This window comes from Pelobates fuscus, chromosome 3 (assembly GCF_036172605.1).
Source record: "Pelobates fuscus isolate aPelFus1 chromosome 3, aPelFus1.pri, whole genome shotgun sequence".
NCBI lineage: Eukaryota > Metazoa > Chordata > Amphibia > Anura > Pelobatidae > Pelobates > Pelobates fuscus.
The window spans coordinates 54,911,130-54,937,725 of NC_086319.1; the positions used below are offsets into that span (position 1 = coordinate 54,911,130).

Sequence of the window (26,596 nt, forward strand, 5' to 3'; positions counted from 1 at the left end):
GTATCTCTCTAAAGAGGACAAAAAGTCAGTCTCCAATGATATATTGGCCTCAAAAATTCCAAACACAAAACACAAAGGAATGTATTGGTAAACTGACAAACAAGTGGAAACAACTAACCAAACTAGGGTTGGAAAAATTCAAAACTCAACTATTTTTGCAATTCAGTTGTCATCTCACTAAACTCAACTGGGGAGCATCAAGGGATTGCAGTGCTGACATAATTCTAAATACAGCTTTTGAAAAGTTAATGTGAGCAGTTTTAAGAATGATCCTTAAATGTTAATTTGCTTTTGGTTTTAAAAGATCTAATAAGTTGAAGCATGTGAAGGAGAAAAATACATTAATCATGGGTAGGAGACTTGGTTATAACATGCATAACAAAATCAAATCTCTTTAAAGAGAATGTTTGCATCCCTAGTTATTATAGTTTCAGCAAGTCGTCCTTTCAAAAATGAGTCATGAAAACAGACTTCACACTCTAGGTTTTTTATCATGGTGTTTTGTGTGCTCACCCCAATTTTAGCACTGCCATGGATAGAAAATGAATATTTATGAATGTATTAATTATTATTTTAACAAAACGTTAGTGCAGTGGTTGTTAAATGTTTTAATGTCACCATAGGAACGCATTTGGAATTTCTATAGTTTAGAATATATTAAGACAGTGATGCTTACTCTTGTAACATGGTGATCGGAGACAAGTGTTCATACAGACATTTTTTTTTTTGTATCTGTTTGAGGTGTCTGAAAGTAGTCTTAGGTGGCCATTAACATTTTCCACTGAATTTATATCTATTACATTTCCACAGCAAATTAAAGGGACACTATAGCCACCAAAAACGACTTTAGCTTAATGAAGCAGTTTTGGTGTATATATCATGGTCCTGCAGTCTCACTGTTCAATTATCTGGCATTTAAGAGTTAAACCCCTTTGCTTATGCAGCCCTAGTCAAACCTCCCTGCATGTGAGTTGCACAGCCTTCCTAAATACTTCCTGTAAAAAGTCGTGTAATGTTTACACTTTATTGCAAATTCATTTTTTTTTTTTTAATTTGTATCTCCTTCTCTGTTAATAGCTTGCTAAATGCTGCAGGAGCCTCCAGTATGTGAATAGAGTTAAATTTAGAGAACAGGAGATAAACACGTTTAAAGTAAGCTACTCTCTGATTGAAAGTGAAACCATTGACAAAAGCCTGGGGGATAGCATCCAAAAATTACTGGAAACATATCCACTACATTGAGCTATAGTAGTTATATTGCTTGGAGTGTCCCTTTAATAATAAGTGAATAAAATTTAACCAGACCTGATAATGAAAACAAAAGGACTCACGTATATTTGAGGACCTACATGTAATTTACAAGATTGTAGGTTTTCCCTAACATAACCGTGTCAACTAGTTTCTATTTTGTCTAATGACACATTTTTGTGAAGTGACAAACTCTGTAGAGGATGCTTCTGCTGATTTAGGTAGCAAAGTGAGATAACACTGGCAGTGACATTTCCACTGCAAACTATGAATTTATAATTTATACCCAAGTGCAAACATTCTCTCATTCAGAGATCAAACGTGAAGCAAGGTACAGAAATGCAACATGACGTAGTCAGACAAACAGATTAAGCAGGGGGCTGCCAGAAGCACAATACCTGATGTCTTGTGTGCGAATTCCTTCTTCCACGACTGGAAGCATTATTAGAAAGACAGGACGGAAAAAAAGATAGAGTAAATGTAGCAAAAGATACGAGACTCAGGAGTACGCATAATTTCCAAGTTTTACATTCCTGGAGGCACAGAGAGTAAAATGAAATAACTGCCTTCATCAGAAAATAGCATGAACCCAAGGTGATGTCGAAATCATTTAACTGAATAGAACGCATTCTCATTTCACTCGGAATGCAGTGGATGCCATTATAGTAAATGCCAATTAATTGAAAATGTGTTACACTAGGTAGATTGTAATCAGGAATGCAAATGATCCAGAAAACTAACATCTAGAAGAGTAAATTGTTTTGCTTTTAAACATCAGGCCATATGACCGGTTGAGTGAACAAACTGGAATTTATTGGTCAGAAGCACTCTTGGCTCTAATGGACTAGAGATGGACAGAGAATAAATTGGAAAGGTGAAATGTATGTTTGGGTCGTATATGCTATTTATAGCAGAAATCCAACAAGGAAAAAGGACATCCCACCCATCATTTATTTCCCCAGTAATTAAAATATGCTTCAATATGTCACACAAGCTTACTGGCCATGAGTGCGGATTTTAGAAACCTATTTTCCTATTAAGCTTACAAATGCACTAAAGAGACATGCCTTAAAGCTGACAAAACATCATGTGAGTGGATGCTCTACAATAGACATATCCTTCTTCTGTTTGCCCACCCTTGCTGTAGAACATGGACCCTGCCAAGTTCACATGGAAGTCCATTGAAAAGTTTCTCTGAATAAGTGAACAAAGGACAAAAAGGACGGAGTAGGTCAGGCATCGACTCTCTTTACAGAACATTTCCACAGAACTGCATTTCAATGAAATAAAAATTGCTGCTGGTTTTGCTATAAATATGAATAACAGGAAGGATCTTGAAGAAATGTTTCCTGTGGATGAAGACTCTATGTAACACAATTCACTGTATAAACCGTCACATTCTTTACTATCCAAACAATGTTACACACATGTTGCAGAGGAAGGCGTTATCTCAAAATCTCTCTCTCTGTGACTTCAGGAAGGATATTGATCAGAAGGAAAAAAACAGCCCACCACAATCTAGAGTGTAATGACCCTCCTCCATAATTACGAGGCTCTGACCATCACAGCAGAAGCGAGTGTTTGATTTAGCCACCAGCATTGCAAGTGCCAGTACCTTGATGAATGATTCCAGATCCCCATTAAACAACTTGGAACTACAATAGGATAGGGGTCTGGGCTTCCTTTGTTTCAGGGGTTTAGGGGGTACATGTGGAGGCCTAGGGAAGGGAATATGAATAATGAGTGAGACATTAGCGTAGGCTAAAATGAAATTGGATCCTTTTTTTTACATCATTCAGAGTAGCCAAAACAAAATCACGAAATCCTACAGGAATACAACGTGTCAGAAATTTAGGCTCATTGTACTGAAGGCAAGTGTTCTCTTGCACAAAGAAATAACCATTAGCTAAACACAGCCAACATAAGAAACTGCAGACGACAACAAGCTTTGATTAAATGTCATAATGACTGTTTTGTCAGGCATAAGTGATTTTTTTTTCTTTTTTACCTAATGCAGAATCAAACAAATTGTTGTCTCAGTGAAGGGCGTCTAAAACTTGCTGACCTTTCACTTGTACAGTAAGATTTGCATGTTGTCTAGTTGGCCTTCATACAAGTAGCTGAACAAATCTTATTCTGGCTCTGGAAACGAGGGTCTTGAGAGGTGGGGGGTATTTAAAATGTATGGTTTACATTTAAAAAAAAAACAGCTTTCTTAAAGGGAAACTCAAAGCACCATAACCACTAAAGCTTATCAAAGCGGTGAGAATGCTAGGAAACTAGGGGTGCAGCTCACGTTTTGTTAAATCACTCCCCAAAAACCCCCTTAATTGGAAATGCTATAATGAGGAAGTGTCACTTTAAACAAACGGACAGGCTTCTGTGTCATTACCATGATGCTAATAGGGTTAACGGTGATTAAGCAAAGCTTAAAGGGTTGCCAAATATTAGGGATGCCCAAATTGCCCTGTACCTCCCGTACTCATCTCATCACATGGTGTGAGCACGTATTGTTCAGACTGTACAAATCTGTAGATGACAGGGTGGGCTAACTGTTTTAAGGAGGAACTGCACCCATATTCACTACAACTGTCCTTGAACTGTCCTTTTAAGAATGGGAAAATAAATTCAAACAGATATTAAAAATAAAGAACTCCAGTTCTGGAAGTGTTGCCAAGTGCTAACCCTTTTTAATTCAGAACAAAATATAAATTTCAATATCAACATATTTTATTGACATCTTGTAGAATTATGCAAGGTCAGAATTACATGTTCTCTCTTGCCTTTTTCTTTTTATAGCCTTACATCATTTTAGTCACCAACATGGATTAATGACTGCCCTTAAGAAAAAATCCTTGTGAAATGAGCTGTCATGTCTTGATCGGAACACGTGCGGAAATACTAAAATATAAGACATTTTGAAACCTCCCCACTGCTGTTTGACTGGTCTAAAAATACTTCCTGGCTCTATAAATAAAAGCGTATAATGGAGCTGTGCTGTTTTAGGTTTCTGATTGCTCATATTCACTGGATGCAAATGATTTCGATTATTTGCTTGGCCCTTTCTGGCCAAAAAACGAAACAAAGCAAATTGTGCATGAGAATAAATAGGAATTAATCTCCCTTTAAAATGCAAGGATTTTCTTACCTTGTAGTCATGTATTCCGCTCTATAACCTGAAACAAATACCAAAAAACACTTTTGATTTTGATTTAGTTGTGCACAATACTAGTATACTTATTTCAGAGAATACATTCAGACAAGAACTATATGTACGGTAGCTACTGATATTTTTTCCCTACTCTTTTGCGAATCTATTTTTAACCTTGCTTACAGAGTCCCCCAAATGTTCCACTTCATTATAAGAAATATACAGAAAGTAATTAAAGGGAAACGATCACATCACAGAATTTAATGAGGTTTACCTCACTCTTAATGAACAAATACATACTTGTAAGCATTCTAAAAATAAAATAGAGCATTATATGTTTGTTTTCCATCCTTCAGTACAATAAATGTCCTTCATGTGCACTAAATCTTAAAATAAACTTAAAAACAAAAAAAAAACACAAGACAGATTAACACGCGTTACAGGTGATATTTAATGTTTTATTCAGTTATTTCCATTGTTAGATCTCACAACCTAACAAAGTGAACACAGCTCTGCCTCAATAGGCAACACGGAATAGTTAGGTGATGTGTTTGTGTCCATTATTGATTTCGGAAATATATGTAATCCTTTTTGCAAACGGAGAACTTTAAACAGATTTGATTTAAAATCCCTTATGTGATGTATTGATCCCAATTTAAGACGAAACACTACTTGTAAGGACTTGTGTTTGAATTGATAATCTGATTTGCTTTTAGGATGTACTAACAGTGATCTTGTAAGATAAAATAAAAATAGTAATATAAAATAGGTCTTATTTATGGATTATTATTATAATAATGTAGATGTAGCTAGAGACAGACATGGATAAATCGGATTAAGTATTTAAACATGTGCCGAATGTGCGAATTTATTTTATTCCACTCATGTTTGTTCCACTACATATTTAATTAAAAGTGCATGCAGTCAAACTATATATATTTAATCTGTTTAACAAAATAGGCTCCAGTGTGACAATTAAAGAGGAACAACCATTTGTTTGGAATTTACACCATTGAATAAAATATTAAAAATCATCAATAACTTGTGTGAATCTTTTTTTTTCATGAGATACTCAGGTTTATGGATTGCTTTTTTTTTTGTATTTAAATTTATATTAAAGATTTAATAAATTACATCATAATCCAATTCAGATAAGGTAAGTCAAGGACAAACATTGCAAATGAAGAGGAAAAAAACAGAACCATTGTTTCATTTCTCTTCCTCGCTGTACGATTTATATATTCTGACTGCCAAGTACAAAAGACAGAGCTTGTTACAATGACTGACAGGGAGCCAAAATGGAGATACCCAGTTGCAGAATAAATAGGTGGATGTCACTGCATTTAAGTTTATATTTTTACACCTCACAAATACATATTTTTTAAATATAAGGATAGGCAAACAAACACGGGAAGCAACATTTCCCATTTAAGGATGATATGCAACATAGAAGGATGTACAAAGTATACTAAAATCATAATTTCATATGCTGGAAAAAATAACATTTGGATCAATCAAGTACTGCCTTCGTAACATCTGTTTATGCTGTTGATCCAAAAGAAGGCATAATAAAAAACAAACAAAACAAACAGTTTAAAGCACTTTCCAAAGCCTTAGGAAAAATTCAGTTGTTTAAATATCTATAAACTCTGATACCATCTCTTCAGGCACAGGATTTTGCATCTTTATTGTTCTTACTGTAAAAAAACAAAACAAAAAAAAACACCTTCCTTTTGCCTTAGACTAAATCTCATTTCTTCCAGTTTAAATGGGTAACATTGTGTCCAATGTATAGTCCAATTTATAAATAGATATCTAGATAATAGTTTGTATTAGCCATGAATATATTTGTATAATATAATCATATAGCCTCTAAAGTTTAAATTTAACTAGAATCTTTCCTTCCCCTTATTAAGTTTGTAGCCCATCTCATTCTTTAAAATGTGCCAATAATTGCACAGCTTATTCAAGAAGAGGTCTTACCTTTGCTTCATTATATTTTCGTCCTGAGAATTAAGTTTTACTCATGACAATACCTAACTGGCCTGAGAAACTGCTGAGACATGACAATACTACTGGCCTGAGAAAATTAACATTGGGCAATGCTGCCAGGTTTGTTGTCAATAACTATTCCCAAATCCTTCTATGTGTTGTTTTCCCTAATTCACTGTTGTTTAGGGTGTAAGTTGCTTGTACATTCTTCACATTAAAGTGCATAACTCTGCATTTATCTACATTAAATTTAATTTGCCATTTGAATGCCCAGTCACATATTCTCTCTAAATATTACTAAAGTAATATCCTACGTAAATTGTATTATGTTACCTAGTTTTAGGTCATCTGCAGACCCTGACATATAAATTGAAAATGCCTATTTCAAGATCATTTATAAACAGGTTGCATAATGGTGGTGTCAGAAACAAACCCTGAGGGACACCACTTACCACTTTTGTCCAGGTTGAAAATATACCATTAAGGACAACTCTCTGCACTCTATCTTTAAGCCAATGTTATACCCAAGTACAAGAATGTTCGTCAAAACCAGTTTTTCATTTGAACACTAGCCTATTATGCAGAACCATTAATACCATGGCAAAATCCAAGTAGAACACAACCACTGCAACACCCTGACCCACACTTCTTCGTAGTATGCAATTCATTTAGTTTGACATGATCTAGGATTCATAAAACGATGCTACTTTCTACTAATTGTATTGTTGTTCCATATTAATTCCTGAATAACGCTTCAAACAATTTCACAGCCACAGAAATTAAGTTCACATGTCTAGAATTTCTGTGTAGAGGTTTTGAGCCCTTTGTAAATACAGAAACCACATCTGGTGTGCTAGCCATATACATTTTATTCTTTATGAATTAACAAGTTACATGTAATTACTACTATAGTGCTAGTGCTTAGAGAGTGCAAACAAATCTTTAATTTGCAATGCCATTAGTGATAGAAACAAAAAAAAATTATATATTTATTTACAGTATTTATGCATTTAAAGTGCACTTTATAAAGAGTTTTGAACAGATAAAATACTTTAAATCTTTTTTCTGACCTCCAGAACACATTTATTGGTTTCCAATCCATTCCTATGGGAAACCGCGTTTCGGTTTATGAATTTATCTCAATGCGAAACGTCCCGGAGAACGCATTAAATTCATAAACCAAGGTACCACTGTATACACACACACACACAATACTAAAATTTACCATATTCTATCCAACACAAATAAGGATCATGTGTATTAATGTATCACAGAAATATCTATAGTTTAACAAAACTTTATAGTGAGTACTACAACCCAAGTGGATTCAATTCCCTTAACAGTTTGCAAAATTCAGTCTGGCAAATCACTTAAAAGTTGCAAAAATGTTAAAAATAAAGACATAAATAAAACACCTCCACCTCAAATTTCTTACTACTAATGATCTGCATAGCTAATTGTCCACTATTTAAGAGACCACGAATTCATTGGAACTTCAAATAAGATCTCTGTCTGATGTGGGATGCAGGTTTTAAAAACAGAAAAACAAAAAAGTAACTATTTGAAATCATTATTAAAAAAGAAATAAAAATAGTCTCCTGTTTACCTTTGCCCTCCCCAAGAGTCCTCTGTAGAAGATCATGCTTAGCTTGAAGTTTAGTAATAAGATTGCTTCCTTCTAGGTGTTCCCTGAATTTCTGTATAAAAAGGAATGAAAAAGAAAAAAAAAAAAGGATTATATTTCTGGTCTTCTTTTGGTTTGTCATCCTCATTATCACAGTTAATAATGTTCATACCATGAAGTAGAACTGTTCTGTTTCCTGCTGATTTGCTCTCCTCTTCGCAATACTAGGTTTACTTAAGTAGGTCTCTGAGACGGTGGACTTCACAGACTCTGTAGAACGACTGTGTTGAAAACACTCAGACACATCGTAATCCTCAATGGTGACCATATCTTGGATAGTTTGTAGAGTGGCTTCTGTTGTTTTCTTCACCTATAAAGAAAAAGCATGGCAACCTGTTTTAGCTGTCAATGTTAATCTTAAAAACACACCAGCTATTAGGTTACTAGTCTGTGAATTGTGATGATGGTTTGACTAAAAGATTAATTTAATAAAGTTGTACTTCAAGTTGGACAACACTGTAGCAGGACAGTAGACAATATTTACAAAGGCAGGGCTTTCACCTCTCAATGGAGTTAGGCAAGACTAATATAAAGGCATATTTTATAAAACCCTGTTAAAGACAATGCTCACGAACAGACTTTGTAACCATGGACAATACAATAACAAGCTAACTGTTGGTTAATATGGATTAAGAGCAAGATGGGAAGATTGAGATCAAAGTTAAATAATGTGGCTTGTCAAATATACAGAATTCACATTTAGAGATATATAAAGTTAATATCCCCATTTTATTAATGAGATGACTGTACAGAAGACATGCTGTTGTAGAAGAAGCCAACACACATTGTACATGCCAATATTCCTTACCTCTTCATTCTCTATTTTCAATGTTGCTAGCCGTGACTGAAGCTGCTGGTAACGAAGTATAAGCTCTCCCTGTAGAGGCTGCTGAGCACTAACTTGGCACACCTGGTTAACACAAACCACAGGCAAATATTTGGTCTTTATTTCACATTTGGATATTTCTCGACTAATGTATTAACCCCATCAAAATCATGACCAAGTAGTTACATATATTAACTTTCACGTGTATATGGGTTTAGATCATCTCCCAGCTTTGTGCCCCCTGGATGTAGTGTTTCACATTTTATATGTTGTAACAGACATAATTAAAGTAAAGTATGCTCATTTTGACTTGAACACGGTTTTCTTCTGGCTGTTAATATAGTTCCCACTGCAAAGCTTTGATTACATCACTTTATTATTCCAATTTGTTCCTCTGGTCATTTTACATATACAATGCTTGTAATAACTCAACTTGCAAATTACGCACATAATCTGGTCTTCATCTACTGCTCTTTTCTGCTCAAATTGCAGTCTGTGTGCATGTGGTTAAACCTGGAATTTAGCCAGCCTCCAAACTATACACTTCCATTGTATTATCTCTAATTAAGATTGTTTGTGAGGCCTTATTGAAAACATAGTAGCTCCATAAGAGCTATGGATAGCAGCTAGAAGATCACCAGGTATTAGCAAGGCTATTTGAGTATTTCATATTTTGATGAGGTGTTACTGTAATAAAATAAGGGGATGTTATGGGTGATGGCACATATGAAATGCCACACTTGTCACTTTAATATTTAAGATATAACAACGTTCTTGTTTTGCTATGGTTTAATAACAGCACATGTGATTGAATGATTCATGGGTTATCTCTTTCCTAAGATTTCAGCTATTTCCTGGTATAGGAAAGACGGCACCACAGAAGCTGAAAATCCTGGGTACTTGTAGAAAACCAGAATGTTAATTTTTTTTCTCCTAGTTTTAATGCAGTAACTAGATAATGCTAAATTATAAATAGATATCAGTTCCAGCCCAAAAAAATTCTTTAAATATGTTGATTGCTTGTTGTAGTTTCTTATCCTTCATCAGCTACTACATGAATCTGTCTATATAAATATTTTAATATATTACTATCTACACATATTTCTTAAGGTTTTCAAAATAGCCCTCACCTCATCACCAAGGTGAGGCTGAAACTCAAATTTCATTGGGGGGCAGAAAGCAATGGGATACATCTCCATGAATCGTTGCTTGTCATTCCTTGGTTCCAAGTTATCAACAGCATTTTCAATGATGTCTAGTCCTTCGTGTCGCGAAGTCTCAAGGTTGTATTCGGCAGACAGGTAAGTTCTCATGGCTCTGTTTAAACTCGCATGATATCCCAGGTCACAACACTGAAAAGTACACAAAGCCAGAAAGATATACTCAAGACTATTACTAGTTAATGTACAACAAGATGGAAAATTCATTGAAAGGAACACAAATTAAAGTGTATTGTGTCTCTAAGCAGAAGTCTGATATATGCTACAGACCACCCCAAACATTGAATCGAATGAAGGCACGCACATGCCAATAAACTCGAACAAGTGACAGCGTTGTACAAGCAATGTTTGATTAAATATTAAAGTTAGATTTACATGTTGTGTTGACATTTGTATTGTATTTGCTTATTTTTACATAATGATTAATTCGCTGTTTATGATGACAATTTTATTAAACTATACAAAATGTAACTACTTAGCACGAGGCTACAAAGGGACTCCAGCACAATGAAAATTCAAGGTAAGAAATTTAAAGGGACACTATAGTAACCAGAACCACTACAGCTTAATGTACTGGTTATGGTGTCTATAATGTGTCTCTGTTGCCTGAGCATTGTAAATGCTGTCTTATTCTGAGAAAATGCAGTGATTAAATTGTTGCCAACTAAAACCTCTAGGTGTAGTCACTCAGATGGCCACTAGAGGTGCTTCCTATTCCAGTGTTGCATGCTCCCCATAGAGATGCATTGACTCAATACATCTTTATAAGGAGTTGTTGGTTGGTGCAGCAGTGCGTATTGCATGTGGATTGGCTGAGATTGTCAAGATTGATTATCTCGGCCATGGAGGTGAGGCCAGCCATAGTGAGACCAGTGCAGTGATGAAGAAAAAGTAAGTAAGCTACCTTTTAACTCCTTACTGAGGGGAGCGGGCGGGCACTAAATTAGGTATTCCAGGACTTAGTGTTGGAAAACATGTTTGTATTCCTAATACTATAGTGTTCCTTTTATCGCAACCAATGCATTGGGGAAAAACAAAACATGAAAATAGTTTTATACACACACACACACTATATATATATATATATAGTGTATATGTATATGTGTGTGTGTATAAAACTATTTTCATGTTTTATATATATATATATGTATATTTATATTATATATATATATATATGAAATCCAGGCTAGTGTGCAAATCCCTACCCCAATCAAACACGCTCTACGCGCAGCACTCACAGGGGACGCACGTCTAGTGGCTGTCAGCTAGACCGCCGCTAGAGGTTTGTTAACCCTACAATAAAAAAATGGCCATCCCTGCAAAAAAAAAAAAAAAAGAAAAAAGCAGGATTTAAAAAAACAAAACAAATATAAAAACACTACACACAACAGGGGCATGGCACCTAGATGACTTCATTGAGATGAAGTGGTCTGATATTTGTTACAAAATACACAATACAATACAATGCATTATACTGGAAGAACTGACAAAGTAACTACAAATTTTAGGACAATACCTAAGAGGAAAAAAAATATATAATTTGAAGAATATTTCTAATCAGTCTATTTTGGCCCATATCTTTTACTTCCATTCTCAATTCTTGGCTTTTTGACAAAATCCGTCAGTGTAAATATCACATGTAACCAAAAGGTTCCCTGTATTGTGCATTTCGGTGATACCAAGCTTTCTTGTAACATGCGATGAAAAGAAAGCTAAATGTTCTTTGGCAACCATACTGTAAAAATCTAAATTATCTATAGTCGTCATCTACGAGACAAAGCAGTGGAAATGTAATCTATTTCATTATATGCGGAGGAAGAAATTGTCAGCTTTCATTGCAAGTGTTTGATTTAAATGGATTCAAAGGGTACAATCCAAGCTTTTGCCATGACTCAACAGCAATGCAGAAACAAAATAAGCAAACTCACATCAATTAAATCTGAAAGGTCATGGATGTAATACTTGAAAACAGAAGCGTTCGTTGCTTCCAACGTTAGTAGGTATTCATTGCGCGCCTTAATGGACTTCAACTTATTCTCTGAGTATTTGGCTTGACGCTGTGTAGAAAATAGACAGGGTAAGTAGCTGTAACAATACACACATTTTCACCAGCAGAACAACAAGATATATGTTTTTCAGAAGTCTCACGCAGAGTAATGCTGTCTGTTGCTCCATTATTAACTTAATGAAACCATTACAGTGTTACAACACCATATGTTTAATGGGCAATTTACCATCCAAATGCCCTTTTATAATGCAAGGCATGTTGCACGTCATTTATCATTAATGCTCTATGTGATCAGGCTCAGTGTTCCAAATCCTAATTATTAATAGGTTTGTTTTTCAATAAAACCAACTTTACCTTCTCCTTTAGTCTCTCTATCTTTTTGACCGAGCTTCTTCTTTGGTGCTTGTCCTCCAGTCGTAAGTGAAACACTGGGTCAGATCTCCCTATTTGTTTTTCCTCTTGTTTCTCTGTCTCCTTTAGCTTACATTCAGCACTAATGCTCTCAGCATGGTACATATGGTAGGTTTTCATGACCTATAGAAGAGAGTCACAAATATATAGTTTTGGTGCATTAAATTCAAGGTCACAATGTGAGTTAGAGGTCATCGCTGGTCACATTCTTCCGATCAGATTGTATAACTAAAGTAGAATATAGATTATGATTTACAGAGTAGTCAATCCTGTCGTTTTTTTGTTCTTTAATGGTTTATAAATTTTAGACAATTCCCAATACCCAAGGTACAAGCAAACATTTTCCAGAAACCTATGTGCAGCAATAATCAGTTGAGCAGCCGCGTTCTAAAGCCAACCTACAGAGAAGCTTTGCATGTTCTTCATAATAAATTAACGCTAATTTATGGAAACTGCTGTCAAGTAGAATCAGAGCCAGTTTTATAATGGAAACAACCACAATATCAGGAGAGTAAATCAAACTAATAGGCCAACAATACATCCTACGCACAATAATTGTGTGCAACGTCCTTGAACAAGAGGATATGGAAGATTCAATGAGTGGTGACGTTTCCTTTTACATGCTGCGTTTTTTATTCCTATTAGTGGAATGTGGACAGACAGATTTTTGTGATCCGGTTTTAATGATAATCTTAGTCTATAGCTGCCTTTAACAGACTACCCCATGTATCAGTGGCTATTTCAAACAATAGATGCAATTTAAAGGAACACTATAGTCACCTAAATTACTTTAGCTAAATAAAGCAGTTTTAGTGTATAGATCATTCCCCTGCAATTTCACTGCTCAATTCACTGTCATTTAGGAGTTAAATCACTTTGTTTCTGTTCATGCAGCCCTAGCCACACCTCCCCTGGCTATGATTGACAGAGCCTGCATGAAAAAAAAAACTGGTTTCACTTTCAAACAGATGTAATTTACCTTAAATAATTGTATCTCAGTCTCTAAATTGAATTTTAATCACATACAGGAGGCTCTTGCAGGGTCTAGCAAGCTATTAACATAGCAGGGGATAAGAAAACCTTAATTAGGGGGGCGGGGCCGGGCCGACTGGAAGCCATCTGCACTGGCTCCAGTTCCAAACCCATGGAAATAACATAAAACGATGGTACTAACCGACCCAAAGCCTGATATTTTAACACCATTTAACAGAGAATATCCCCAGCTTCAATCCAATACCTGGAAAGCACCCACTGCACACCAGATGAGCTAAAACAGCTACCCTCGGCCTACTAGCCTACTAGGGCACCATGATGACTCGAGGACACGTCTTAATGCGATGCCAAGACGGGAAACAGTCTCACGAAGGAAACCTGCACACAAGGAGCCCTACCGCGGCTCGGGGCATGGCCCCGCTCCCCCCCCTTGGCCGGCGGGGGTTATCCCTGCCACATGGCGGCAGCTCACACAGCGGCGGGGGTTCCCGCGCTGGTGCCACACGAGCCGCCTGAACTAGCAAAGGCTGTCTGACAAGCAGCCCGCTAGCAGACATGGACGCTGATGAGGAGGGAAGCCTACACTAATGGGAGGAAGCAATCGCACGCTGCTCTGGGGATCCCGAAGGCAGCTGCCACACTAAAGGACCCCCCTGGTCGCCCAGCTCCCGAGAGAAGTCACGGACCCGGCCTTTGGGTTCGGGGTTGGCCCAGAGGAGATCTGCTCCCGACACTGTGAGGCCTGTGGGGCGGGGATACACCTACCTTTCCGGTATACCGGTTGCCGTGAGGAGGTAGACCCAGTCCCAAGCATGTGGCCGGCGCTCAGTGGGGCAGCTGGATCCGAACACTTCAAGGAAGCATAAGTGGTGCCGGGGAGGTGCAGGAGTTGGCCGGGGCATGGACTCTTGAGGGGGGTCTGACGAACTGAGCCGGACTCTGAGTGCCCACGGTGCCACAGAACGCCACGCGGGTAGGTTGGGCCTGACCTGGGGAAGACTGGTGGAGGATAGACAGCCTAAGGAACCCTCAACAGCAGGCATGACAAACGCTCCCACATACCATAACAGACATTGCTTTACTCAATCCACATCATAAAGCGATACAGCAATATTGCCTAGTCAGTCTGTAGTTATATGTTATTAGGTTATAAATAAGCAAGAAAGATCTATAATCAGACCAGGCAGCAAGGACTTAACGCTAGGTGTTTATTCATTGCCAAATGATTTCGAGATTTTGTATGCATTCTTCGTCCAGATGAAATTGTGCAGGGTAGTACAGATAGATAAGCATCTGACCTAGCAGCAAGGACAAGACGATATGTTGTTGGTTACTATTATATGCTTTTACTGTTTTAATGCTGCCTACTTAACTGCCTACTTCCTGCATTGTATGTTACACGGCCTAAGCAATCACACAAACTAACTAACACAAAGCACCTGCACAAACCAGCTACCAGAAAGCATTGGCATAAACCAGCTAACACAAAGCTAATACACCAAACAGCTAAATACCACGCGATCCCACACTACACGTTAGCAGCCACCTCTACAAACCATCCTGGAAACACTACAACACACACGTTCAAACAATATAAAAAAACTGTGCAAGACAATTACTGTTATAACTGTTTTAACCATGCTAATGCTGTATGTTGGTCAAACCCCGCTGCAGCTGTTGGGGCACAGCGGTACAAAATGTTGGTTGTTACCTATAACATGCACAACAAAAATAAAGAATACCTTAATTAAACAGAACTTGCCATAAAGAAAGCCTAAATAGGGCTCTCTTTACAGGAAGTGTTTATGGAAGGTTGTGCAAGTCACATGCAGGGAGGTGTGACTAGGGTTCATAAACAAAGTGATTTACCTCCTAAATGGCAGAGGATTGAGCAGTGAGGCTGCAGGGACATGTTCTATACACCAAAAGTGCTTCATTAAGCTAAAGTTGTTCAGGTGACTATAGTGTCCCTTTAATTTGTTGGATTGTAGGACTTGCAACCTTGTCTTTTTCCACAGTTTAAATATATCCTAAATTTGCGGTTATTCTTGTATTCATGTTTTCCTTACCTTATAGCAGGCATAGGCAACCTTCGGCACTGAAGATGTTTTGGACTACACCTCCCATGATGCTTTGCCAGCATTATGTGTGTAAGAGCATTATGGGGAATGTAGTCCACAACATCTGGAGTGCTGAAGGTTGCCTATCCCTGCCCTATAGTGTTAAAACCACCATCTAGCACCCCTTGCATTCTCTTACCTCCCTAAATATAGTAACATCTTACTTGTATTCAAGTCTGCAGCTGCTGACTCTGCCTCGGGCTGCGTCTGTAACTGCCTGCTGACTCCTGACATCAGAAGAGGTGGTCTGAACCAATCACAATGCTTCCCCATAGGATTGGTTGAGACTGTCAAAGAGGCAGATCAGGGGCAGAGCCAGCACAAGTCAAACAAAGCCCGGGCTAATCAGCATCGCCCCATAGAGATGAATTGAACCAATGCATCTCCATGAATAAAGTTCAGTGTCTGCATGCAGAGGGTGGAGACACTGAATGGCAGTGCTGCACACTATACAGCACTGCCCCAGGAAGCACCTATAGCAGCCATCTGAGGAGTGGTCAGTGGAGTTCTCACTAGGCTGTAATGTAAACACTGCAGTTTCTCTGAAAAGACAGTGTTTACAGCAAAAGGCCTGAAGGGAATGATTCCACTCACCAGAACAAATACAATAGGCTGTAGTTGTTCTGGTGACTATAGTGTCCCTTTAACACTAGTTGATAAGTATGCCCTGTAAAGGCATTTTTTGTTGAGGATAATGCAGTGAGGTGACAACATGTGTTATGACAATCAGCACCAGCATGAAGCAATACTGCATTACTATCAGCAGTCCTGTACAAAGATGTAGGAAATGTACTTAAAAAGTATTTGCTGTGACCGCACTAGTGTTATAGAGCATCTCTTAAATGAGATGTAATGAGCATTTTAAATGGCATTAGCTACACACACAACTTCAATATCAAAGTGCCAAAATGTATTTTTTCATTAGAAATAGAATATCAGTATAAAATAACAGCACAAAGAGGCTGCATGCAAAGGTTGAGATAAACTGCAAAAACATATTTATTGCAGAAAGCACTCTAGGGCACGGATATATATTTACCATGCAAGCAGCTTCCCCTCTATGCTGGTATTTTATATTTGGTTCCAATAAGATTAGATTTTTAATGAAGGAGAACATTTTGTCACTTTAATATTGGATTTTTTTTGGTTCTCTGCAGAGCTGGTTACTTATTTTGTGACATAAGTCTCTGACCCAGAGACAAGCATTATGGGATTAGAGAGTGGACAGTAGGGATACACTTAAGGAAGATAAACGAACACGTTAGGCACCAAAACAACAGCTTAATGAAGCAGTTCTGGTGTGTAGGTCGTGCCCCTCCAGTCTAAATGGCTACTCCGTTCTCTGCCATTTAGGAGTTTAATCACTCTGTTTAAGCAGCCCTAGTAACACCTCCCTGAATGTAAGGTGCACAGCCTTCTTTAACACTTCCTGTAAAGAGAGATCTAATGTTTACACTTCCTTTTTTGTTTAGTCTGTATAATTTAGAATTTTGTATCTCCTTCAAAGCTAAAAGCAAGAGATTTTGCAAGAGCCGCCTGTGTGTGGTTAAAGTTCAATTTACAAAGCAAGAGATAAAAATATCTAAAGTTAACATCTGCTTGAAAATGAAACCTTTTCTTTTTATGCAGGGATGTGTGGCTAGGGCTGCATGGACAAAAACCAAAAGAGATTTAACTCCTTGCTCTGAACAGAACTGAACAGGGAGACTTTTGAGGCATGATCTATACACTAAAATTGCTTCATTAAGCCAAAAGTTGTTTTGGTGACTATAGCTTCCCTTTAAATTCTGATGCAGTTATTCATTAAGTAAGGTGGGCAATGCGCTGGTGTGTGAAAAGTTGCAAAATTGCATTCCATTATTATTTTTTGCCATTTACTGCTATTTGTTAATTTTCTAATAAATATACAAAGTTCGCTAAAATCCACATTAAAACATCCAATGACATCAAATACCAAAAAAAGACAACTTTGTACAAAACTCGAAAATATTAATTTTGTAATAAGGACAATAAAACAAGCTAAATGTATGATTTAACAATAAGAAAAATGCATAACAAAAAGAGAGTTCACACACTCCAGCAAACTAATTTCATAATATTTAAAAGGTCTAATGAAACTTGGAAAGGAGTTTAACAAATCAGCATAATTAGGCTCTCCATAGTAAATTAGAAGGTATTACTAACTAAGCAATACCCCCAAGTCACATTAGGTTGTGTAGTTGCACTTAAACCAGACAAACTTCAATTGTTTTTCAAATAGCTTGTGAATAGCCAATTAAAAACCATAATTCCACAAGACTAAATGTAATTATGACCCATGAACAGCTACAAATTCAATTATCAGTAGTATTAATTTATACACTGCTATTCATGTAAAACTGCTTGACTTGTTATACGAGCTAAAACAAATGGATAAATCAGGGTTCAATTTATATTAATACTGTAATACTGTAACAAAAAAGGTATATGGGGACAGTTACAAAACGACAACTTTACGGCAAACGGTATAGTGGAGAGAATGGATGTAGAACTTATAACATCTCTCCAAAATAATTCTCTCACTTACACACACATTCACACACCCAGCTCTACTGGCCTGGCATTCAACATGTGTAATAAGTCACTTGTAGGATGTGAGTGTTAGTCCATTGTCTAAATAAACACTTATGCAATGATAACCATCTTAATAAAGACCTGTATTAGGGAAACGTGTTGATGATCCAGATGATGCTGCAAACTTATCTGTTGGGTCAGTTGTTCCATTCATGTTTTACATCTATAATGCCTACTTGTCAACTGCTTACCATGGTTGGGGATTTGCATTGGTATAAGACAGCCATTTTGTCAAAATCATTAAATTAGGAAATTGCTCAGCAAGGTTCCTTAAGGGACACTGTAGGCACCCAGACCACTTCAGCTCATTGAAGTGGTCTAGATGCAATGAACATGTTGCCACAACCCTACAGTGGTAATTATTGCAGTTTCTGAGAAACTGGTTAACTCCAGACAGCCACTAGAGGGACTTCCTGAATTGAAACGGACCTTTGGTCTGGTACCCGACGCTGGACATCCTCACGCCCTGCATGAGGACTTCCAGCGTCAGATTTTTCCCCATAGCAAAGAATTGAATAATGATTTCCTGTGGGGAAATACTAATGCGAACGCAGCCACTCCCGCTCATGCGCACTAGGTCTCCCCCGCCGACATCGGCGGGGGAGGAGCGTGGGCGCAGCCTGACCCAGCACGAGGGACATCAACACTGGAATCAAGTAAGTGACTGAAGGGGTCTTTAACCCTTCAGCGCCGCGCAAGGGAGGGCAGCACTGTAGGATTCTATAGTGCCAGGAAAACGGGTTTGTTTTCCTGGCACTATATAATCCATTTAAAGAGGCATTTATAGTCAGGAACACAAATGTGTTTTCCCAACACTATAGTTCTAAACCCACCATTTAGGTCGTCGCCCCCCTTTTTCTACCCTGAAAGATGTGATTTACTTCCCTTTATTCCAATGCCGCGGGTGGCACCGCCCCAGATATGCCATCTCTATGGGAAAAGTTCAGAGTCTCCATACAGAGTGTGGCCACTAGATGTGTTCCTAGGCAATGTTTATATTAAAATGCCTAAAAGGATAGATTATACTCACCAGAACAACTATATAAAGCTGTAGTTATTCTGGTGCCTATAGAGTCCCTTTAAAGGCCAAGTAATAAGTCATTTTAAGGGACGCAACCCATAAAGATGTTTTGACATTTAAGGATTTTTATGCTGAATCAATACTGCTAATAAAAACCATGCCTGTTTTCACAGGGGTGAAAAACATTTTCCAATGACTCACCTAATCACCTAGTCCCCCACACCTTTAGGGTCTCCCTCCCGCCGGGCTCTTAGGTGAGGAAGGGGTTAAACACATACCCTTTTCTCCACCGCCGGACTCCCTCGGCGATGGGGACTCTCCGCCTCCTTTCCTCGTCATCGGCTGGATGCGCATGCGCTGCAAGAGCCATGCGCGCATTCAGCCAGTCTCATAGGAAAGCATTCTCAATGCTTTCCTATGGACGCTGGCGTCTTCTTACTGTGAAAATCACAGTGAGAAGCGCAGAAGGGCCTCTAGCGGCTGTCAGTGAGACAGCCACTAGAGGCTGGATTAACCCATAGGTAAACATAGCAGTTTATCTGAAACTGCTATGTTTACAGCAGGCAGGGATAACCCTAGATGGACCTGGCACCCAGACCACTTCATGGAGCTGAAGTGGTCTGGGTGCCTATAGTGGTCCTTTAATGAGAATTTCTGAGCAATGTAGAGAGTAAGAAGTATTTCTATAATCATTTAAAGGACCAGAGGCTATCCTTCTGCAAGAATAATGGAACATCCCACTAAATATACACACACTTCAGAATTTACATAGGAGAAAATATATAAAAATTCCAGCAAGAATCAATACTGTTCTGAAACAAAACCAACTCCTTATTAGGTCATATTAGTATATTTGTAGGGGTTTCCATTATTCGGTCTACTTGCACTTATAAGTATACACACACACAATATAAATGTGTGTATATCTAAATTAATTGGAAATGCTATACTCTACGTTACACAGTGTAGGCTTAATAAATCACAATACACAAAAATAAATATAATTATTAATTGGTTAAATATAAGCAATCCCCTGAAGTAAGGAAATATCTTGCAAAAGAATGGAGGACATATAAGTACAATGAGTCACTAGAAGGTTAGAATAAATAATGTTTAACGACAACCACTCTAGTAATGTACACATTTTGTATTCATCAGTTTGAATAAAGATCTATGTATAGGATTGTTCCTTTAAGAATGCTTTGTCTTTAGTGTGATATACTATACTTTTATACCCAATGCATGTTCATATGAAGTTGTTTTACTCCAAAAATGTGTTTAATCAATCCATTGTGTGGGGATTTTTTTTTTGTAATGCCTTGGACATTGGTCTCTACATATCAGGAAATGGCCTTATAGATTCTGTAGAGTTAAGGTTATTGACCTGCAGCGGCCAACTATGGTGATTTCCCAAGGGAAAAGCAAAGTTTGACTCTCAAAGAGAAATCAATCCAGTGTATCGACTACAGGTAAGCAAATTATTTAACATAACTGGCACCTTTCATTGCTTGTCACGAAATCGAAAATTAAAAATATAAGGATATAATTCTAGCAAAAAAAACCAAACATTTAACATAGTTTGTGTTAACAATGCAAAAAACGTATGTTTGAAAAACAAAATGTGTTCTACATGTAGTTTCAGTAATCTGTATAGCTAGACATAGACAAATATCTTTTTGAGGTCTTGGCAAAGTGCAACATCTCTAACGTAGTTGTGTATTCCACAACTAGGATTTATTTTTCTTAGACTTTATAGTGCTCACCCCCAAATAATCGTAAAATATTACTTGGTGAGGAAAATAAACCAAACTATACAAAAACCAACCCGAGCTATTCTCTATACCAGAATAAAGTGCCCACGCTGATTTCAGTTGGAATCTTGGAGGTGGTTATGGTGTGTCACTCACTCCCAGTCTACTAGGAAAAGATACATGTTTAGGCATTTATTTCTTGTTAAATATTCAGTTTTGACAGCTCATCCAGAAGGGTCAATAGAATTCAGACATTCGTGAAGGTGTGGGGTGTATTGGATGCTGCAGTAAAATGCAGGCAGCAACCTACTCCTGCCTCGGTTTTAAACAAATTAATAAAACTGTCACAATTACATATAGATTGTTTTTGCATTGCGTGGAATCAACCCCTGTCCAACATTCTGGATTGCACGTGTTCTGCTGTCTAATGTAGAATCCCTATAAGTATGCCACGGCTGTGCTGCAGATTACTGGATTAGATTTTACACGCTATTTCAAATCACAGCCAAAAATATATTTTGAGGACAAAAAAACCTCTTCAAAATAAATAAAAAAAATAAAGCAGGTCAAGATTAAGAAATCTAAAATGTATTTAAATAATTGACTACAGTATATTTTTAACAATGCTACATTAAGTATTTGTTAATAGTGTAAACAAAAAAATGCATAAAGATATAATTTTTAGGATGTGAAATGAAATTTAAAAATATACATATTTTTATCTTCACAATTTATATTCGTAAGAGACTGACTGAGCTTAACAATTTGTAAAAAATATATACGAACATCTACTTTACTATAAGGCACAACAAGCAAGATCTGATCTATTCTCTTCAATGCCTTACATTGACAGAACATTAATTTTTTTTATAAACAATACATTAAAAAAAAACATTAAGTAACTCATCAAACCAGTGTATGGCTGATGCTCACTTAAAGAGGCACTGTCATGGCCGCATCTGTTTTATTTGTTTAACCCCACTTCTGACTTCGATACATTTGATAGTCGCCCTAGTCCCCTCCAAATGCCCCTAGGTTCCGCTATTTTACCTTTTTTTTCTTTATAGCTTATAACCCAGATCTAGGTCCTGGGTGCCGGCATCTTAGTGTGGGCAGATGAAGGCCCTGTGGAACACGTCATCTGCCCACACTAGATAGTGCTGTGAAATTCCCGTGCAGGCCCAGTTGAATACATCAGCATTTGCTATTGCCCAAAATTTGTACGGGAATTTCGGTTATTCGTTCATTCATCAGAAATTACAAAGAAAGAATGAAAACGCAATTTCAATTCGTTCATTTAGTTTATTACATGAAGGGAGCTACCGTCTCGCAACTCCCTCCTTGTAAAATGTAAAAATAAAAGCGATGGGGAGCTGTGCTTCCTAAACCCCCATGCCTCTTGTCATTGTATGGTGGTCAATATGACCCCCATATTGGCATAAGAGAGATTAAAATCCCCCTCCTGCCCCTACTCGAAATGCCACAAGCAGGGGCATGTCTACTAAACAGTTAGCAGCCAGCAGCCAAGCGAGAAGGGGCAGGAGGGTGATTTTAATACCCCTTAATTCCCAACACAAGTAATTTTTATTTAGAATTAGTAAAGTTGGTCTTTCAGCCTTTAAGAAGATAGCTCCTTAATACTTAGGGAGCTATCTACTAAAAATCCGACCCAAACTAAATTTAATTCGAACACGAATGGACAAACTGTGGGCATTCAGGTTGCACGACATTCAATCAATTCGCCGAAGCTCCGGCTACATAACAGGACGTTCGGGAATAGTGAAAGGAGACATTACGAGAACACAGAGGAGGATGAGAATTGTGGAAAAAATTCTTTGACCACAGGAAATTGAGCAGACTTAACCGTAGGAAAACTACATAAGACAAAAGTAGTCCCTACTTTATCTTTTGTTTTAAAGATAACTAGATCACAAAGGAAGAAAATAAGAACAGATTCTGAGAGAGGAAGAGAAAAGGAAACAATAGGAGAAAGGTAAGTTCAACATGACAGTGCCACTTTAAAGCAAAGTCAATTCAGAGATTTTCCCAAGAACTTTAAGAGAATCTTTAGGAAAAATTAATTCAGACTTCATATTAGTTTTACTAAAATTACAACAAAAACAGCAGTTATAACACGACATATTTATATTGCATAATACTGCTTCTGGCATAGATACAGCATTGTGTCTGCAAGGCTACATAATAAAAGGTTCTGAAAACTCATTGTTATAAAGGACATTCTTGATCAATATTGTATACTAACAAATAGGTTTATGTAGTGAATTACATTCAAATATAAAGGAAATAGATTGTACAAAAAACAAAAACCCATTTGTGTTAAACTTTGTAACTTGGTTTGCAAATCTTTATTTCCCAGGGCTAGCTACGACACGACTGAAGTTTTCTAATGTGATGTAATGAACTAAACTGGGCAACTTATTTCAAGCCATTCAAACCCACCATTGTCCATCTGTCTCTCTAGATAGCAATTAGTGACACATGAAATAAAGAGGCCCACCCTAATTAGATGAAATGGACCAAGCAAATAAGCAAATCTTCAGCTTAAAAGGACAAGGGACATATATGAATGAGTGAGGCAAGCCTAGGAATGGCAATTTGTAATATTATAGGAATCGAAAGTACATCATTAGTGGGAGGCAGGCGAAATTTCGAAATACAGAACTAGACCTAAAAAAATATAACCAAACATAATCACAATGGGTTAGAATTATTTTGCCTTGGATTTTGAAGTTGGAAGGGTCGTGATGTGGAGGGGTTGAGTAATTATATTTTCGCATTCTATAAAAAGGAAAAAAAAGCAAGGTGCTGGCTTTCTCCACTAAAAATAAACATGCATTTTAAAACCAAAGCTCATGTGGTGTAAAACCACAAACATGCATCTATTCCTCTATTTCCGCAGCAAACCAACAGTCCACGGAGAACTATCTGTGACGTCCATGTGAACACACCACGCTTGACAGGTACTTTACATGCTTCAGAACACAAGGCTACAGGGAGAAGCTTTCCATTTGGCTGCCTGGCTGATGATTGATTTTGAAAGAATAGATGATGGCACCACACTCTACAAATAACTTGCTATGCATAGCAGACACAGGAAGTGGTAGTCATCTGCGCAAGATGCTTTTGGTCAGCACTTTGACCTTCATAAGCTCAGGTTTATATGGAGAGCACTATTATATAACATCGGATACCGCAGATAGCCCTGCAGAAAGGCTTTACTTTCTTACATAATGTATATTGATGAAATGTATGTCATGCTTCTTACAAGCCAAGCCTTCTGTACCCAGCACCTTAATTAATATTTAATGCTAATTGTAACTAGTTAACTTGACATCTCTACAGCTTAGCAGATCTATTAATATCTCCTTTCCAGGTCCAAAGCCAAATATAGTACATAAAGTTTATACAATATAAGAAACATTTCTAAACAAAATACTTAATCTGTAACATTATCATTCCAGGGTTTGCTCTGTTTTTGCGATGAATAGAGAGTCAGGAGATCTATTCCACATACAATGTGCATATGGAAGTCTTTAAACTCAGATTTTCCCAACAGCCAAACTAACTTAGAGTCTGGACGAACATCACAGGATATATAATTCACCATGTCTGAACTAGACACCAACAAAGCAGTGGTTATGAATTAAAAAGTGTCTGGACACAGGAATTAGATTGTGCATCATGTGATTACATAAATTGTCTGGATAAATATTGCAGTACGTTGGATTTGTGTTGGTTCGTATTAGGTCTGTGATTATGCATTGTAAGCAACCATATGGTCAAAAAACTCTGCCAAGCAATGCAGTCTCAGTCATACTCCAGTCTTGAACTAGCAACAAATTATGTTAATGAAACGGTTAACGTACAATTATTACTTGTCCAAAGGATTACTTAGAAAGCAGTGCAGTTAGCGAGTGAAGATAAATCCTCTGTATACAGGTAAATAAGAACTATATAGGGCCTGAATTTCGATCACTTTTAACTCTATGAAGACGAACCTCCAATAAAATCCATTATTGTTTTGTATTGTTTATACAGAAATCTGGTTCATTATAATTAAATCTTTTTTTAATTTAAGTACATTTATGTTATCTGTTTGCTTTACTTTATAAAAAAGTACCCTGTAAAAGCATTGCCCTAGATATATTTTGCTTCTCTCAGAGATAAAATGCAGGATTAAAACTGAAACCATTATTTTATACGGTCAATGTTGGGATTCAGATAACCAAAAATTACGCATGCCAGAGATTTATTTATTTTAAATCAAATAACTTGCTATTCCTTATTTACTAATCTATACGGTGTAATAAAATCTAGCAACTCTGCCAGATGACAACTTTTTCACACACACTAGGGAACTCTAATGTTTTAAAAGAAACATTAGTAGCTGTATTTGTCACAGCTAATCAATATGCAGAGGCGATATTGGAGACGTCTGTGTGTTCTGGAACATGCCTTTTCGGTGATTTATACAGAAATAAAAGATGTTGGGTTAAAGCCATATGTGTAGAATGCAAGGCTGTAATTTTAAGAATCTCTACTCATAATGAGCATGGAAATAGCCGGTTCCCAGCTACAAACATACGGTCCTTTATTGTAAAGTGATTAGTGTTAATGCCCAAAAGACCTATTGTATAGCAGCAGGAGCTATAAAAAGTTAGTTAACACAATACAGTGTTTATGCCTCATTACGCAATCTATGGAACAGTCACTTAATCGGTCATTTCTGATTAATTTAATAGTTTTGAGTAACTGCCACTTTACCAGGGTTACGGTCAGGTATTCATATTATACAATATCTTATTTTGCAATAAACCATGCCAATCAGTATCCAGGAGCCGTTTTTACGATGGATGATTGCCAGGTATCTTTTATGATGTTCAATAGATGCCCAATGATATTTCATTACTTACAAGAACATCTACAAAGGTCTACGGTTAGATCCCACTTAAAAGTATTTAAACACGTTTTGGATCACCTGTGTTATTTGACATGGTAAGAATCCCTGAAGCCCTCATTAGCAACACAAAAATATGATGTACAAGTGATGCAGAATAAAAAAAACACCAGCTGAGAAGATTTGCTAAGGTATTAGCAAACTAGCATCTTACTTGCTATAATTCTAGAGAATGATAATAGATTTCTATGCCAATCTGTAAAGCTGTAGAACGTTTGCCGAGTGACATTTAAATAAATGGACCATACATCTTTATCTGCAAGGGGATAACATAGGGACTTTTAAATTAAAAAGCACTCGATCGTGCATGACAAAAAACACGCTGACATGTTCAATCTAGACATTTTGCTATACAAATAGCCAGGCAGTTATGTATATATTCATATTACAGTGTCCAGGTGCAAGCTGTACAGATGTTCTTTGTGCATCTGGCACATTCTAGTTTACAATCTGCCCAGTGTGTATAGAATCAGGTTGCAGAGAATGCCAGCCTATGCAAAAACAACATACATGCAACATAAATCCAATACTGAAAGTGGCTTCAATATGTACATAACCCAAATGAGAAATACTTTTTTTT

At 37.2% G+C, this 26,596-nt stretch overlaps 1 protein-coding gene across 4 annotated transcripts in view; it reads right to left on the minus strand.

Annotated features, from left to right (window-relative positions):
- The window catches only part of SRGAP1 (SLIT-ROBO Rho GTPase activating protein 1), a 159,854-nt gene that overhangs the window by 48,438 nt on the left and 84,820 nt on the right, over positions 1 to 26,596 (minus strand). For 2 of the 4 annotated variants that reach the window (XM_063447084.1, XM_063447083.1), the window contains exons 5-12: positions 12,484 to 12,663; positions 12,050 to 12,178; positions 10,032 to 10,253; positions 8,884 to 8,985; positions 8,188 to 8,385; positions 7,998 to 8,088; positions 4,397 to 4,424; positions 1,647 to 1,680 (exon numbers count right to left, since the gene is read on the minus strand). In XM_063447084.1, the coding sequence (XP_063303154.1) occupies positions 1,647 to 1,680; positions 4,397 to 4,424; positions 7,998 to 8,088; positions 8,188 to 8,385; positions 8,884 to 8,985; positions 10,032 to 10,253; positions 12,050 to 12,178; positions 12,484 to 12,663 (984 nt within the window). Of the gene's footprint in view, positions 1 to 1,646; positions 1,681 to 2,863; positions 2,967 to 4,396; positions 4,425 to 7,997; positions 8,089 to 8,187; positions 8,386 to 8,883; positions 8,986 to 10,031; positions 10,254 to 12,049; positions 12,179 to 12,483; positions 12,664 to 26,596 lie in introns of all 4 variants that reach the window. The other 2 variants (XM_063447082.1, XM_063447081.1) reach the window with 1 other exon arrangement.